Here is a 15,429-nt window from a genome sequence, read left to right as displayed (position 1 = left end):
AGTTAAAAGCGTGCGCAACAATTATGAAAACCCATCATCAGTGGAGCCCTGAGTTACCATGACAACAGGCAACAGGAAGTTCCTATTTCACCCCACTGGAACTAAAGATTTAATGAAGAAATGCAAAAAAATTAAATAAAAAAGGAGAATGTTTAAAAGAGAAACTGCACTACAGCTGCAAAGGAGGAGAAGATTGTTGCACAAGTTTTTACATTTATTAAAAGCTCTCTCCTCTCTGTTGTTCCATTTTTAGATCACTAAAACAAGATTCTTCCGGATCAAAATCACCCTCCTAAACTGAACTGCAATAATATATTTTCTAAATTACATTTTTGTAGCAGAAACGGAATTGTAGAAAGTAAAAAAAAATTATACTGGTAAGAATTAAAGTTTATTAATCTAGAAATATTTACACATTTTAAGTGGCTGATCTGACATGTATGTATCATCCCAATAAATGGTGATTATAAGCGGCTATCAGTCCCATAGAATGGCTTCAGATTGATCCACTAGGCTCAGTAGGTTATCATACAGTGAATCCTAATCCTAACCCTACAGTCATTCCTTTTCCCCTGTGGAATTAATGAATCTTTTTATAGGTAATCTGAAAATAGTTTCATTAGTTTTTCATGTACTGTAAATATAACTAAATAAAATAAAATGATCCGCATCTCGCTCACATTAAACAAACCAAAAACAAATAAATCTCATATCCTGTCACTGAGTAGTAGAATCCTCTCCCTATAAATATTTTATTCTGTGTATTAATGCCGATCATTCTTTGATAAGATCCTCGTCAAACTGACATGTAATGTTTGTTTTTAAAACCTAATATACAATCTGACTGAATCAGGAAATAAAATGGCGTGATTGGCTGTAAGGAGAGCAGAGACAGAGGAGACTGTGTTTACTGAAGAAAAACTTACTGCTGACCAGGTTAGCTCTGTGAGGATGTTACTATGGCAACAGAAACAGAGGATTAGGAAACTCTGTCAACCGGAATAGTGAGAGTTTCCCTGATTTTGGGTTTAGAATACTTAGAGTTTCCAGTAAACCTGCGTCTTGAAACGGATCCCTAGACTAAAGCATTCTCCACCTCCTGGACAGCCTCAGGGTGGATGGATCCAGGATCCAGGCATCTGTGGATGTCAGGCCCTCATACCATCCTCCTGGAGTCTGTTTCTATCAGTTTGTGCAGACATACACTATATTGCCAAAAGTATTTGCTCACCCATCCAAATTATTGGAATCAGGTGTTCCAATCACTTCCATGGCCACAGGTGTATAAATTCAAGCACCTAGGCATGCAGACTGTTTTTACAAACATTTGTGAAAGAATGGGTCGCTCTCAGGAGCTCAGTGAATTCCAGCGTGGAACTGTGATAGGATGCCACCTGTGCAACAAATCCAGTCGTGAAATTTCCTCGCTCCTAAATATTCCACAGTCAACTGTCAGCTGTATTATAAGAAAATGGAAGTGTTTGGGAACGACAGCAACTCAGCCACGAAGTGGTAGGCCACGTAAACTGACGGAGCGGGGTCAGCGGATGCTGACGCGCATAGTGCGAAGAGGTCGCCAACTTTCTGCAGAGTCAATCACTACAGACCTCCAAACTTCATGTGGCCTTCAGATTAGCTATAGAACAGTGCGCAGAGAGCTTCATGGAATGGGTTTCCATGGTCGAGCAGCTGCATCCAAGCCATACATCACCAAGTGCAATGCAAAGCGTCGGATGCGGTGGTGTAAAGCACGCCGCCACTGGACTCTAGAGCAGTGGAGACGCGTTCTCTGGAGTGACGAATCGCGCTTCTCCATCTGGCAATCTGATGGACGGGTCTGGGTTTGGCGGTTGCCAGGAGAACGGTACTTGTCTGACTGCATTGTGCCAAGTGTAAAGTTTGGTGGAGGGGGGATTATGGTGTGGGGTTGTTTTTCAGGAGCTGGGCTTGGCCCCTTAGTTCCAGTGAAAGGAACTCTGAATGCTTCAGCATACCAAGACATTTTGGACAATTCCATGCTCCCAACTTTGTGGGAACAGTTTGGAGCTGGCCCCTTCCTCTTCCAACATGACTGTGCACCAGTGCACAAAGCAAGGTCCATAAAGACATGGATGACAGAGTCTGGTGTGGATGAACTTGACTGGCCTGCACAGAGTCCTGACCTCAACCCGATAGAACACCTTTGGGATGAATTAGAGCGGAGACTGAGAGCCAGGCCTTCTCGTCCAACATCAGTGTGCGACCTCACAAATGCGCTTCTGGAAGAATGGTCAAAAATTCCCATAAACACACTCCTAAACCTTGTGGACAGCCTTCCCAGAAGAGTTGAAGCTGTTCTAGCTGCAAAGGGTGGACCGACGTCATATTGAACCCTATGGATTAGGAACGGGATGTCACTTAAGCTCATATGTGAGTCAAGGCAGGTGAGCAAATACTTTTGGCAATATAGTGTATGTTTGGCTTACAGCCTCCTCCACACCCCCTGGTATGGCCTCCACCATGTGCACACTATGATGACAAACACAGCAAACCTTCCAGCCACTGCTGGCATTGATGTGCCATCCTGGATGAGCTGCACTACCTGAGCACCTGTGTGAGTGGCAGAGTTTGTCACACACTAAAATGAGTGTGAAAGCACCACTAACATTAAATAGTGACCAAAACATCAGCCAGAAAGCAAAGATACTGAGAAGTGATCGGTGGTCCCTTCCTGTAGAATCAATCCTTTATTCAATTCTATTCAGTTTATTTCTATAGCGTCAATTCACTTCATGTAATCTCAAGGCACTTTACTGTTCACTAGATCATCCTGTCAGATTGATTCCAGAAAAGTTTTGATTGAAGTTATATTGTGCCACTTTTTTAGGCAGTGTATTTTGTCATTAACTGAAAGAAGTCAAACTACTAACTATTAATTTCTGTAAATCATCCATTGTAGTTTTAAGAAAACCCTTTCTAGTTAGTGAACTCATCCAGAACTGTTTGGTTCCGTTTGGGTTTAAACTGGTTTAAACCGGTTTTTGATCATATTTTCTGATTCCAGGTTATTTTCCTCCCAGGAAGCAGCAGCGCCGCCCTCAGGAAGTGTCCCAGACTTCAGTAACTGACAGCGGGTTGGATGTCACGGGTTTCCTGGCTCACCCAGCCGCAGGTCAGCGGAGATGAGCGCCTAAACCTCCGCTAACCCGTGGCTGTGTGATCGGAGCGCGGCGGTATCATCCCATCCACCCGGTGAGTTCAGCTCATCACCAGCAGTTAGCTGCTGATGCTAATAGCATGCTAACATGTCTGTGATGCTAACCCAATGCTCCCAAATCAGACTGGAACCAGTTGACACTCAACATCTATTCGCTTTATTCTCATAGAAACAAAATGGCACCAAGTTAAGGATGTTTGTGAAATAATCAGACGGTGGTTTCGGTAGTTTTAGAGGCTTTGCTAGCAGCAGAGGGATCAGCTGAGTCTCGTGATGCAGACAGGAGGCTAACCCCCCCCTTAGAAATCATTTCATTATGAAGCTACTGATCATTTTAAAATGTATAATTTTAAAAGGACCCCAGGAAGAGTAGCTGCCAAATTACTGACAGCTAATGGGGATCCAAATTAATAAACAATAAACAATTTAAAGGCTGCAAACAGCCTGGATTTAAGACTTTTTAATGGGGGTTACCATAAAACTCTGTTTCCATGTATGGTTAATACAACTATTCCTGATTTGTGCACATTAATTATGTTTCTGATAATCCTTTGGCTAAAATGCCATCAGAACGCTGATAACATTCAGTGTGTCTCAGCCCCCCCCCCCTTCAGTGTCCACCACATTGGATCAGTCCATTTGCTGCACATGTTCAGAAAGGTCCAAACAGACAGCAGCAAACCATTTGAAAACAAACCATGCAAAGAGCAGTGTTGCCAACTTAGCGCTTTAGTCGCTATATTTAGCCACTTTTCAGACCCCTCTAGCACTTTGATTTCTAAAAAGCTCCTAGCGCCAAATCTAGAGACTTTTTTCTGCTACTGGAGACTTTGGAGACAACATCTAAAAGCAGCGAACTCTGCTCTCCAGAGCGAGTAGATTGGTAACCCCGCCTCCTGCTCTCCTCTATCTTGTCTGCTGTCATGATTCATGCAGCTATTATTTCATCCAAATGAAAAATGGAGAACAGATAAGCAGATCATGGCTTGTCTACAGTGAAAAGAAGGACTGGGTTATTTACTTTGGCCTTTTTGGAAACACAGGAAGGAGCAATCAGCTAAGTGAGCTTAGTGCTTGGAAAAAATCTTTCATTCCCTTAGAGACAGCATGAAAAGTCAGCTGAGTACAAAACATAGAGAGGAAAACAAGAAGAAAAGGGACAAGAACAGAGGGACACAACCTAGAACAGATAATGGATGTCTATTCTATTAACATTTCTCTATCTGCAGAATGGGGCTGTTTATGTGTTGTCTTCTCCATTCAGAGGGCCCCATGCCGGTCTTTGCCTAGGTCCCCACATTTCCTAAATCCGCCCCTGCTTAAAAGTCTGATGGTTGAGCGTTTTTGAATGTTTTGCACTAATCACGACTAGTGCAAACATCACAGGGAGGCCTTCCCTGCAGATTAGATTAATTAATATTAACCTAAAGAAAATTACTAATATATTAGCCTTAAATGTAAAAGAGAATCTTTAAAAACGTCCCAAATTACACTGATTATTTTATTGTAACTATAAAACAGTTACCAGTCTAGAATTAACTTGAAATGTGATTAAAAGCATTTCTGTTTTTCTTTATGCAACATTTAGTTCAGGATAAAGAGCAGAAATCTTTCATCTCTGCCTTTTTTAATGAGCATTTCACTTTTCTTTTTAGCTGCTTATTTTTTTAACAATTTCCACTATGTTGCAGTATTTTCATTTACGTCCTCCCAACAAACAGCAGAGTGGTAGAAAATAGCTGTACAAAAGTTAAGGATTTGTTTTTTCCTACTTTTTAGCTTCTTGTGAATTCCTTTCTCACTACTGAGAGTCTGGGAAGTTGTTGTTTTTAGTGTTTTGTCTTGAAGTGTTTCCCACCAGCTCAGAGTTAATATTACTTACAGTTATTTCGGTCACAGATTTAGTTTCACTTCTGCTGCTTTGTGAATTTACGCAAATTACTGAGAAGTCAGTTTAGATCAAACTGGAGCCGTTTCTCTTCACTTGGTTTCATTTTCATCTGTTTGTTGGGAGTAAAAACTTTATAGAGTCCTAAAGAAGAAAACAGCAGCGAGTTAGTTGGTGATCTCTGGACCAGCCTGATTGATTTTTTTCACAGCTTGTTTTCCTTAAAACTGCAGATGATTTAAAGTCACGGCTCTTCAATTTTATTGGGCAAGTAGCTGATAAAAGTCATGTGACCTCCCACAGCGTCACATGTCTCCATGTCAGCAGTACATGCTCGTGTTGTTGTTGTCAGATTGTGCTGCTGTTGGAGCTGCAGTGACGATGCCTCTGGTTGTGCCTGAGAACCACAGTCATGTCCTGGCAGAGTTCGACTGCCTCGACCCGCTGCTCTCTGCTCTGCGTTTGGACTCCGGCAGACTGAAGGTAGAATCCACCGTTCAATCTCATCTAACCAGCTGTTTTAGTTAAAGAGGCCTTTTCATCGCTATTGGATGTTTCAGTCATTTAAAATGATGTAAACTAGATTAGCAATTATTCGCTTTTATCCCACTAACTTTATTAACTTACACAGACGGATTTCTGTGGTTGACAGAATATATTTTACAGAGTTAAAACAGATTAAACTACAACTTTTCCATTTCTGGATTGAGCATATTTACAGATGAAAAGTGTAGTTTATCTTATATGCAAAATATTTATGTATTCACAATATGAGGATAATTCCTGCTCTAAGTGGGTTTCTTCATCTAAAGGCACGTTTTAGAGTCTCTATACTCCAGTTAACAATTATTATTAATTGCTAAATTATTTGAAGATTATTTCTATAACAGGTTAATCATGTTGAATCAGATGAATTATTTCAGTCATTTATATATATATATATATATATATATATATATAAATATATATATATAAATGCAATATTTATGGTTATTTAGTGTGTTTTAAGAGAAAAATTAGGGGGTTATTTTTTTCACTCATACATTCATTTATAATAAAAAAAATACTTAAAATATTATTAAATATTAAAAAAAATTTTTTATAAAAAAATAAAAAAATATTAAATATTTCGTTGCAAATTTAATATTTTGTCTTCAAATAAATATTTAGCTCCCAACTAAATATAATTTTTTTAAAATAAATATTTAATTCCATATTAAAAATTTATTTAACAAAAAAAATATTAGCTAGCTTGGTGCTAGCTAAATATTTAGCTAATATGCTAACTGACTTGCCGAAAAGCGGAAGCGAACTACCAAAGTAAAAGCCTGGGAATCTCTAAGCATCTCCTACGGCATCTTCGTCACACTGACAGAAAATCACAAGTTAGTTTATGAAAAAAAAAATGTAATTAATTCAAAATGGAAGCTCGTCTATGAAGTAGTTGTATTTGACCGTATACATTTGTCTAAGAAATGGGCAAATGTTTATGTTAACCTGCGCCACAGAGCTACAGCCACGCACAGGCGGCAGTGTGTTGCTATAGCAACGACTGCTTTCCTTTCCGCTGGGCTGGAGGGAAGAAGCCGTCCCACTTTCCTTCATTACTAAATATTTAGTTTGTTAAATAATATTTAATTTGAAGGTAAGTATTTATTTAATAAACAAAATATTTAGTTTTAATCTAAATATTAACAAAGTAAGATTTTTATCAATGAATGAATGACATAGGGGGAAAAATTGAGAGGGGGGGTAATAATCTCCTTAATTTTCTCTTTAAACTCGCTAAATAAAAATATTGTTCATAATGTTCAACTGCTTAATTTAAAAACGGTGCCCATAAAATCCACGGCATTTATTTCTGTTATTGCAGTTCTTTGCAATGTGCGTTTAGCATGAAGCCATATTTAAGATCTAATATGCAGTAGAGTGTTTTTTTTTGTTTTGTTTTTCTAACGCTGCCTGTCGGTTTTTAATGCGGCCGTTGCGTTCCAGTGTACCTGTCTGGCTGTGTCGAGGAAGTGGCTGGCACTGGGAACATCGACAGGAGGGCTGCACCTGATTCAGAAAGAAGGCTGGAAACAGAGACTCATTCTGACTCACAAGGTAGATGATTTATTGTTTATTTCACCTACTGGTTACTGACGCAGTAGAGTGTTTGTTCATAGATCATCTAGAGGTTTCCAACCCAAAACTGAAAGTGTTTTATGTCATTATGTGTCATTTTTATTCAGCCCCCTTCTCTGATGCTTCTAAATTAAAACTCAATTCAACCATTTTTTCCCTCTTTGTTCAAATCTGTCATTTGATTTAAAGGTGTGGAGGCCTAATAGGCTTCTTGGAGAACATTAGTGAGCTAGCTTCTCTATAAAGAACAATGAACATGGCTGATAGCTCAGCATTTCCAGATGATCTAAAATTGCAAAGATTATGGAACAACAGAAAACTACAGTAGCAGGGTTCCCGCGGGTCCTTAAAAAGTCTTAAAAGGCATTGAATTCTTCAAAATAAAATTAAGGCCTTAATTGGTATTAAAATGTCTTAAATCAGTCTTTCGTAGGTCTTAATTTTTTAAAAACATCATAAAGAGGATTATTTTTATTACGATTTATTTTTGTAATCTTAAAAAAACTTTAAAATTGGCAATTAAAAAAAAATAAATAAAAAATAGCAGCTCTCCATTAGCGGTTCCGTCCCGATAGCGGAACCAATAAAGCGTTGTTGCGGCCGGGACATTTGGGAGATGCGCCATTAACTTTTTGTCTGGAAAATCTGAGCAAGTGTAAATGTAACCAAAATTGTCTCCAGCCAAGAGTTTCCTCCATGGCTAAAACCAGGGAACATACATGAGGCTCAGTGGATTTAGTGCAAGAAGTCATTCAAGCTGGGAACAATGGGAATTAAGGCAGTGGAGTCACACATGCGAAGCACGAAACACAAAGTGTCAAAATGGAGTTACAGAGAAACAGCCGGTATTTCTCAGTTTAGTTCCACCCTTGTCTCTGCAACGCCTCCACTTATCACCAAATCAAACATACTAAGAAAACCATACAAAGAAAAATAGCTGCTAAAAAGACTTAGCACTGGTTATGTTGGGGCTTTAAAACTGATTTGTTTTGTTCCCTGCTAAAACGAAGTTTGTGAATTCAGTTAAATAATTGTTAAAATATATCTGTCATTTGTGTGTTTTTAGCTTTCTTCCTGTATGGGAAGCTTTTCAACATTTGAAACATTAGTGCAGTGGTTTATGTTAAAATAAACCTTTGGGTTAAGTTGTTGCAAGCAGGTTTTTCTTGTGTTTCTTTTGAATTTGATCTTAAATTTTTATTTCAAGTGGCATTAAAAAGTCTTAAAAAGTATTGAATTTAACTCGCCTTATGCTGCAGGAACCCTGAGTAGTGTAAAGCACCAATCCAGAAATCAAATCTCACGAGACACTGTGGACATTTGCATATTGCAATGAAATGCTTGGACTGCATGAAGATCTACCTAATTGTCTATGGACCCTAACATGCATTCAAGCTCTCTATTCCTGAAGTATTAGAAGAAAATTGTTGTTTAGGGCAGCTTGAATATCTTTCACATGTTTAAGGTGGTGAAACCATTAGATAACTCCTTGATGCTGAGATTTAAACCTTTGTTTCCTTTTTTTTCTTTGCTGATACATTACTTTTATATCTGGGGTTTTATATCTGCTATCAATCATGTTTTAAAAGATTAATTCCGTTTAATTTTTTAGAATAGAATAGAATAGAAAATCCCTTTATTGTCCTCCAATGGGGAAGTTCTGGTGTTTACAGAAGCAAAAATATTAAAGAAAAAACGGTCACACAAATGCGGACCTTAGAAAAATGTATAAGAATAACATCATAGTTTAAAAGATAAACAATAAAATACTGTAAAGTGTTTTAACGATATAAAACTGGAGAATAAATAACCAATATCCAGCTATGGACATTTTCCCAGTAATGGATGTTTGAAAATAGCAGCAACATCAGAGATGTGCAGAATGACAGCAGCAGGCATCCAATCACAGAGCTGGCCTTCCTCATCAGCTGATCCAGCCATATTTGTTGGTTTATTTATTAAAAGTGGTATTATTATCCTTATATTAGTGTTCCTCATATGGTGCAGCCTTACCCCAAGCCTTCCAAAGTCCAGTTTACCACAGACCATGTGGGGGGAAGTTATCTGGTCTGATTACGTCAGTTTAAAAACTTTTCGACTGAAATGCAAAATGCCAGGTGAGGCATGTAACTAAATCTACGCTCTGGATAGAGGATTCCTGCAGTGAAGTATGGTGAAGGCAGCATCATGCTATGGGAGGAGATGGAAAAGCTGATGAATATCCAGATGTATGCAAGAGAAGAAAAAGCTGCATCATTCTCCTCTGCTCCTCTTGGTGTTAATCTGTCACATAATATCTTATTAAGACACATTTTGACCTCTCTCTCTCTCTCTCTCTCTCAGGAGGGATCAATCACTCAGGTGGCATGTTGCCCTCATGATGAAGATTTTATTGCTGTTGCAACAAGGTCCGGTTATTTTCCCTTTAGATAAAGACATGTTTTGTCTCTTTAATTAAAATGAGTGTTATTGCTGTTCTCCTTGCTGCTGTTTTCATCATGGCTGCTGTTCAGTCAGGGTCTGGTGGTTGTTTGGGAGCTGCAGCTGGAGCGGCGTGGTCGTCCAGAGCGCGTCAGCGTGTCTTCAGAGCACAGAGGACACGACATCACCGCCCTCTGCTGGGATACAAACGCACTGCGGGTTTTTGTTGGGGACTCTGCAGGCAAAGTGTCCTGTCTGCGGGCAGGATCGTCTAAACTGGGCAAGGTGCTGATAAAACCTCATTATTTATAGCTCCACAGCAGATGTTTTAATTACGTTTAGAAATATTTGTTATAGACCCTGAAATCTATGCCTGATCCAAATGTTTAATATTCGTTCTTGTCCCTAGGGGGCAGCATTTGTCATCTTTCCTGTCCAAACTGTTACTACTGTTGACTCCAGAGTGGTTCAGCTTGGATATTATGAAGGGCGCCTCCTTGTGTCTTCTCTCAGTCGCTGCTACCTTTGTGACACAGAGAAGTAAGTTGATTAGAGCCTCTAACTGAGGAGGGTAGAAATCTTTTGATGAATCCAGAAACTCTCAATTTCACCAAGATGTTAAAGGAAAAGTCCGGTCAGCAAAAAATATCCAATGGATCTAAAACTAATACGTTCATCATGATTTAATGAATTTAATCAGTAAAAAAAAAGTTAAAACAATAATTTTCCTGGCGATCACTGAGTCTGGGAGCGGCCATTTTTGCCCGAATATAGTAGCCCCTCCCTCCTGCCATCCTCCAGCAGTGACGTCACGGTGCGGTAAGCCTAGCGCCATTCTCCCCGCTTTCCAAGCTAAATCAATGGGAACTACTAGACACATCTGCAATCAATAACAATTATTGAAGATTTCCAGAGGACTTCACCATTGAAATTCACCAGAGCTATAGTGAAACTGACAATGCCCACGTGCATGGCAGCTGGATGCTGGAATACATCGGGTGTCATGTTTGGCTTGACGTGTTTGGCCCACATGCAGAATACACTCGGAAACAGGCAGATCTTTAAAGGAATAGTACACCCAAAACATGATTAGGCTTCATTTTCTACTCACCCCCATGCTGAACAACACTCTGGAGTACTTTTTTGATATCTCAAATGCATCTGGAGATCTGGGAGGCTTCTTGCTGTCTGCTGACATTCAAATAATGGAGGTCTATGGCGCCCGAGTCAGAAAGGTCCATAAAAGTCCACAAAAAACGTGTCAATATTCCTCCATACTGCTCCTCCAATGTATTCCAAGTGTCCTGAGTGGGTAGCGTCCAGAATTTACTCGAAACGAAGTCATTTAGAATGTTTTTAGAGCATAAACAGTAGTGTATAGGATTTCCTGAAAGCGCGTTCACGACGCTACGGAAACCGCGGCAGACCAAACCAGATGAAAGTGCGCATTCAGCTCGGCAAAGAACTCATGCTCTTCCTCAACACTGAAGTCCTCAGACATTTTTCTTTCGTTGTTTCTTTCTTTGCACAGGTAAACAGCACATTTCTTCTTCTACGCTTGCATTATCGGCAGAGCAGACGCTGAATGCGCACTTTCATCTGGTTTGGTCTGCCGCGGTTTCCGTAGACTCGTGAACGCGCTTTTAGGAAATCCTATACACTACTGTTTATGCTCTAAAAACATTCTATACACTACACTTGGAATACATTGGACGAGCAGTATGGAGGAATATTGACACGTTTTTTGTGGACTTTTATGGACCTTTCTGCCTCGGGCGCCATAGACCTCCATTATTTGAATGTCAGCAGACAGCAAGAAGCCTCCCAGATCTCCAGATGCAGTTGAGATATCAAAAAAGTACTCCAGAGTGTTGTTCAGCATGGGGGTGAGTAGAAAATGAAGGCTAATCATGTTTTGGGTGTAATATTCCTTTAAGGGTTTTATTGAAAAACTTAACGAAAGGGGATTCTGCAACTGCAGACCGAAGCTCAGCACAGGGAGCTGGAACCAGGGAACGTCTAAGGGAATAAGAAGGGCGGTTAACCAGGGACTGGGCAGGGGAATGTACAGCTGGATGAACGCTTACCTCAGAGCGGGGAGAGCCGAACCGGGGAGAAGGCGGGTTGGACTCTATGCTAACCTGAAGGTGGATAAGGCGATCGTCCAGGTGACCAGAGAGCTGAAGCCAGAGAGGGTCTGAGCAGCACCGGGAAAATCCAGGGATCCAGAACAGCGGGGGAAACCTGATGGAGGTCCGTGAGGGTGATTGGACCAGTGGGGGGAAGGAACCGGGGGAACCACTCAGAGGAATCCACCACGAGAGGGATAACTTGGACTCGAGAGGAAGGGGAGACACAAAGGTAAGATTGGTTACTCAAAGAGCTTTGGAAGGCTAGAGACTGTGGTAGGTTTGCATACCACTACAGTAACACTCAGGCGTCCTCCCGCTGTCTGAGCGCAGTTCTTATAGAGCGCCTCGGTGCTGCAGAACCACCTGCAGGTGTGCGGGCACCAATCAGTCAACCTGGAACACCTGTGGAGAAGGCAGAGGCAGCAGAGTCCTGACATCGGGTAAAAGTGTAAAAAAGAGTTATTCCACCTTTCTGATTCCTGATCCTCCACGGACGGGTTGGTCGTTGGATCGCCAACTTGAAGAGGGAGGATTTGCCATCGAACTTCTGGCCAGAGAAAAAACCCGTAATATGTAGCCAACATTTGGAAGAAGAATGTTTTCAAGATGACTTGGATAATAGCGCGTTGTGACAAACACCAGATACAGCACTGGGACTTGATCAACAGCCGATACCGCACCGTGACGTCACTAACCAGTAGGTGGCAGTAGTGTTCTTTGACAAACATGGATGCCTCCAGTAAAGCACATTCACATGAAAATTACTCTGAATTAAAAACACTGATCATTTATTGAACAGGATGGAATCATTTCAGATTTAAAGAACTTTCAGAAGTTTGGATTCTGAATATAAGCGACTTTTCCTTTAACAGAATACCCACAAATCTGAAAATCTGAGAAAATTTAATATCGGAAGCACAAACTGTTTTGTTATTCATTTTAGAGCAACATTTCTACAAAGAAAATAAATTAGCTTTTTTTTAAATATTTTTTTTTATTTTTTTGACACATGGCTCTTTTAGAAGAGCTGAAACTGAAACAATATTTTCTTATAAGTTTACAATATAAAATTTAAATATTATATATGAATAAATAATAAGTATTTTTCAGATTCATCCTCAGACATTAAGAGCAATATTTGTTTATATTTTTCTTTCTCGCCAGTTTAGAGTCATTTAGCAAATTCCAACGTTTCCTTTTTATCTCTTTATTTTTCTTCCTGCAGGGAGAAATTTTGGCGCGTAGGCAACAAGGAGCGAGACGGGGAATACGGAGCCTGCTTCTTCCCCCTGAGCAGGGGTTTACTTGTGGGACAGCCCCCCCTGCTGTACTGCGCTCGGCCTGGGTCCCGGATATGGGAGGCCAATTTTAACGGCGAGGTTCTGAGTACTCATCAGTTCAAACAACTGCTCGCCTGCCCCCCCCTACCTTTAATCACTTACAGGTGCATTTAGTTCTCTTTGTTTTGGGATCCAAGAAAAACTGGATTTATTAACTCGTCGTTTCTTCTTCTTTTTGCAGAAATGAGCCAAATTACAATCCAACACATAAAAGTGCGCAGTCTCTCTGCTTCCCTAAGCTGCTTTATTTTGGGTAAGATCTAAAAACAAAACCTCTTTGAGCTAGTCGTGCATTACAGTATTAGGGCCTGGCTAGAGTAGTCGTAAACATTAAGACTAAAGTCGTAATATGACGAGAATGAAGTCATCATACTACAACCCGTTTCAGAAGGAAAGCTTGGAGCTCCGCCCAGCAGATGACGGCCAACCAGCTCCACCAATCAGCAATTCCATGTTCCTCATTTTAGAGAAGAAAGAGCTTCTGGTAGGAGTTGTCATAAAATAAAACTTGTTTCTCGTAATTTTAGGACTATTCTCGTGACTTTTTTGTTGTAATGTTACGACTTTATGCTCGAAATAGAAGAAAAAAACTCTCGCCTGGCCCTTATACTCCGTCGTAACGGAAACCTGTCGATGGATTCAGTTTTTGCTTTACGTGTTTTTGCAGAGACCAAAACCTGCTTACCTGGACGGATTCAGCCATTTTCATCTTTACACCTCAAAATGGACAAGTCTTGCTGTGGACTGAAGTTAAAGGTTTGTTTTCTAACTCTAAATCTCTGAAGTGTCATTTTAAAAGTTGAATTTCATCACATAAACATCCTAAAGTCGCCGTTGCACAAATCGAACGTTTGTTTCGTTTTATTTGATTCAACAAAGCAATGTGCTGAAATGAAAACTGTTTTGCAGACCTGGCTGATGTTGCCGTCCACCGTAACGAGCTGTTCTGTCTCCACGGCAGCGGCCGTCTGTCCCACCTGTCTCTGCTGTCTGCGGAGCGCTGTGTTGAACGTCTGCTGCGGAAAGAGTCTTGGACTCTGGCGGCTACCGTCTGCTGCATGTTTCAGCACGCCGTCATGACGAGCAGGGTGAGGCGTACTTTCAATGACCCCGCCTCTCTGGGTGTAGCGTGTAGTTGGATATTCATATTCACGTCCTCTGCGATGAAATACAGAGCTAACCTTTTAACTGATAAGCTAACAAGAAACGATAATTAATTCTGTTTATTTAAATATATTGAATTACCAGAAACGGTAATTGCTGGAAGTGGCAGCCTAGTGGTTAGGGCACTCTGGGTCCCTGAGCAAGACCCTAAACCCCACACTGCTCCCCAGGCGCCACACCATGACAGCCCCCTACTCCCCAAGGGGAGGGGTTAAATGCAGAGGTGACATTTCTCCATTTGGAGAATAAAGTTCAATTATATTATTAATTATATGAAAAAAATACTTAAGGGCACATGTGTGAAAACCAGTGGCGGCTGATTAATAAAGGGCACAGCAACACTCACCCAGTGTTGATTAAAACATTAAGAAAAAAAATTTAATTATAGAATTAAAATATTCTTTAAATATACTAATATATTTTTAAGCTGTGCAAGACAAATATTTAATCTTTAATAACGAGTAAAGCTGATTGGTTTTTCGTCAGATTAGTGATGTATTTTCATAAATCTTCCACCATAGACTCTGTTTAAAAGCTGTCCATGCGCAGGGCGTGCTTTGGTGGCGCAGTGGTTGTGCGCACGATCCAGGTACCGAGGCCTTAAGGCGTGGTTATCCTCCCGCAGCAGCGTGTGGCAGATATTTTTGATTTATGTCCAATATTGAAACTTGGTCTGCGCTATGTTATTCCACGCCACAACACCAGAGGGCCAATCAGGAACTAGCTTTGGGTCTAGATACGGCCGAGGAGGTGAGGAAGTGGGGGCAGGTTTGTGCGACAACGGAGGGACATGAGGGCCAAAAAGAGCGGGGATCCAGGTGGAAAAAGGGTCCCAGCGTTCTCACGCACCTCGCTCTGCTAGCTGCTCCATCTTCACCAGCCGTTTTCCGCAATGGCGGTCAGACAAACAAAACAAGCCGCTAAGGAACTGACCAGGAAATACTTATAGTGTAGAGGGGATGGAGATTTGACCAATCAGAGGCCTCTGAGAGGAAGAAGAAGAATCCTTGTTTGCCCACTGGCGGGGGGGCAATGAGTGAAATGGAGTTCTTTCTGTCAAACTGACAGACCGTAGTAGCCACGTTAGCTCAGCCATGTCTTTGTCCAAATACGTCGTCTCCTTTTCTTTTTAGGGCTTTCAGCACTAAATCGCCCAAATAT

General features: G+C 40.8%; 1 protein-coding gene across 1 annotated transcript in view; it reads left to right on the top strand.

Annotated features, from left to right (window-relative positions):
• Window positions 1-3,055: 3,055 nt before the first annotated feature.
• The window catches only part of hps5 (HPS5 biogenesis of lysosomal organelles complex 2 subunit 2), a 33,938-nt gene continuing 21,564 nt past the window's right edge, over window positions 3,056-15,429 (top strand). The window contains exons 1-10 of the mRNA XM_038291288.1: window positions 3,056-3,231; window positions 5,437-5,567; window positions 7,080-7,190; window positions 9,555-9,619; window positions 9,725-9,917; window positions 10,042-10,172; window positions 12,990-13,208; window positions 13,286-13,357; window positions 13,772-13,860; window positions 14,014-14,192. Of these exons, the coding sequence (XP_038147216.1) occupies window positions 5,466-5,567; window positions 7,080-7,190; window positions 9,555-9,619; window positions 9,725-9,917; window positions 10,042-10,172; window positions 12,990-13,208; window positions 13,286-13,357; window positions 13,772-13,860; window positions 14,014-14,192 (1,161 nt within the window). The 5' untranslated portion in view covers window positions 3,056-3,231; window positions 5,437-5,465. The remainder of the gene's footprint in view (window positions 3,232-5,436; window positions 5,568-7,079; window positions 7,191-9,554; window positions 9,620-9,724; window positions 9,918-10,041; window positions 10,173-12,989; window positions 13,209-13,285; window positions 13,358-13,771; window positions 13,861-14,013; window positions 14,193-15,429) is intronic.

Source organism: Cyprinodon tularosa, unplaced genomic scaffold, assembly GCF_016077235.1.
Source record: "Cyprinodon tularosa strain WSP-4 unplaced genomic scaffold, ASM1607723v1 ctg298, whole genome shotgun sequence".
Classification (NCBI taxonomy): domain Eukaryota; kingdom Metazoa; phylum Chordata; class Actinopteri; order Cyprinodontiformes; family Cyprinodontidae; genus Cyprinodon; species Cyprinodon tularosa.
The sequence above is the reverse complement of the archived record's forward strand: the minus strand, read 5'-3'. Positions and strand labels throughout refer to the sequence as shown.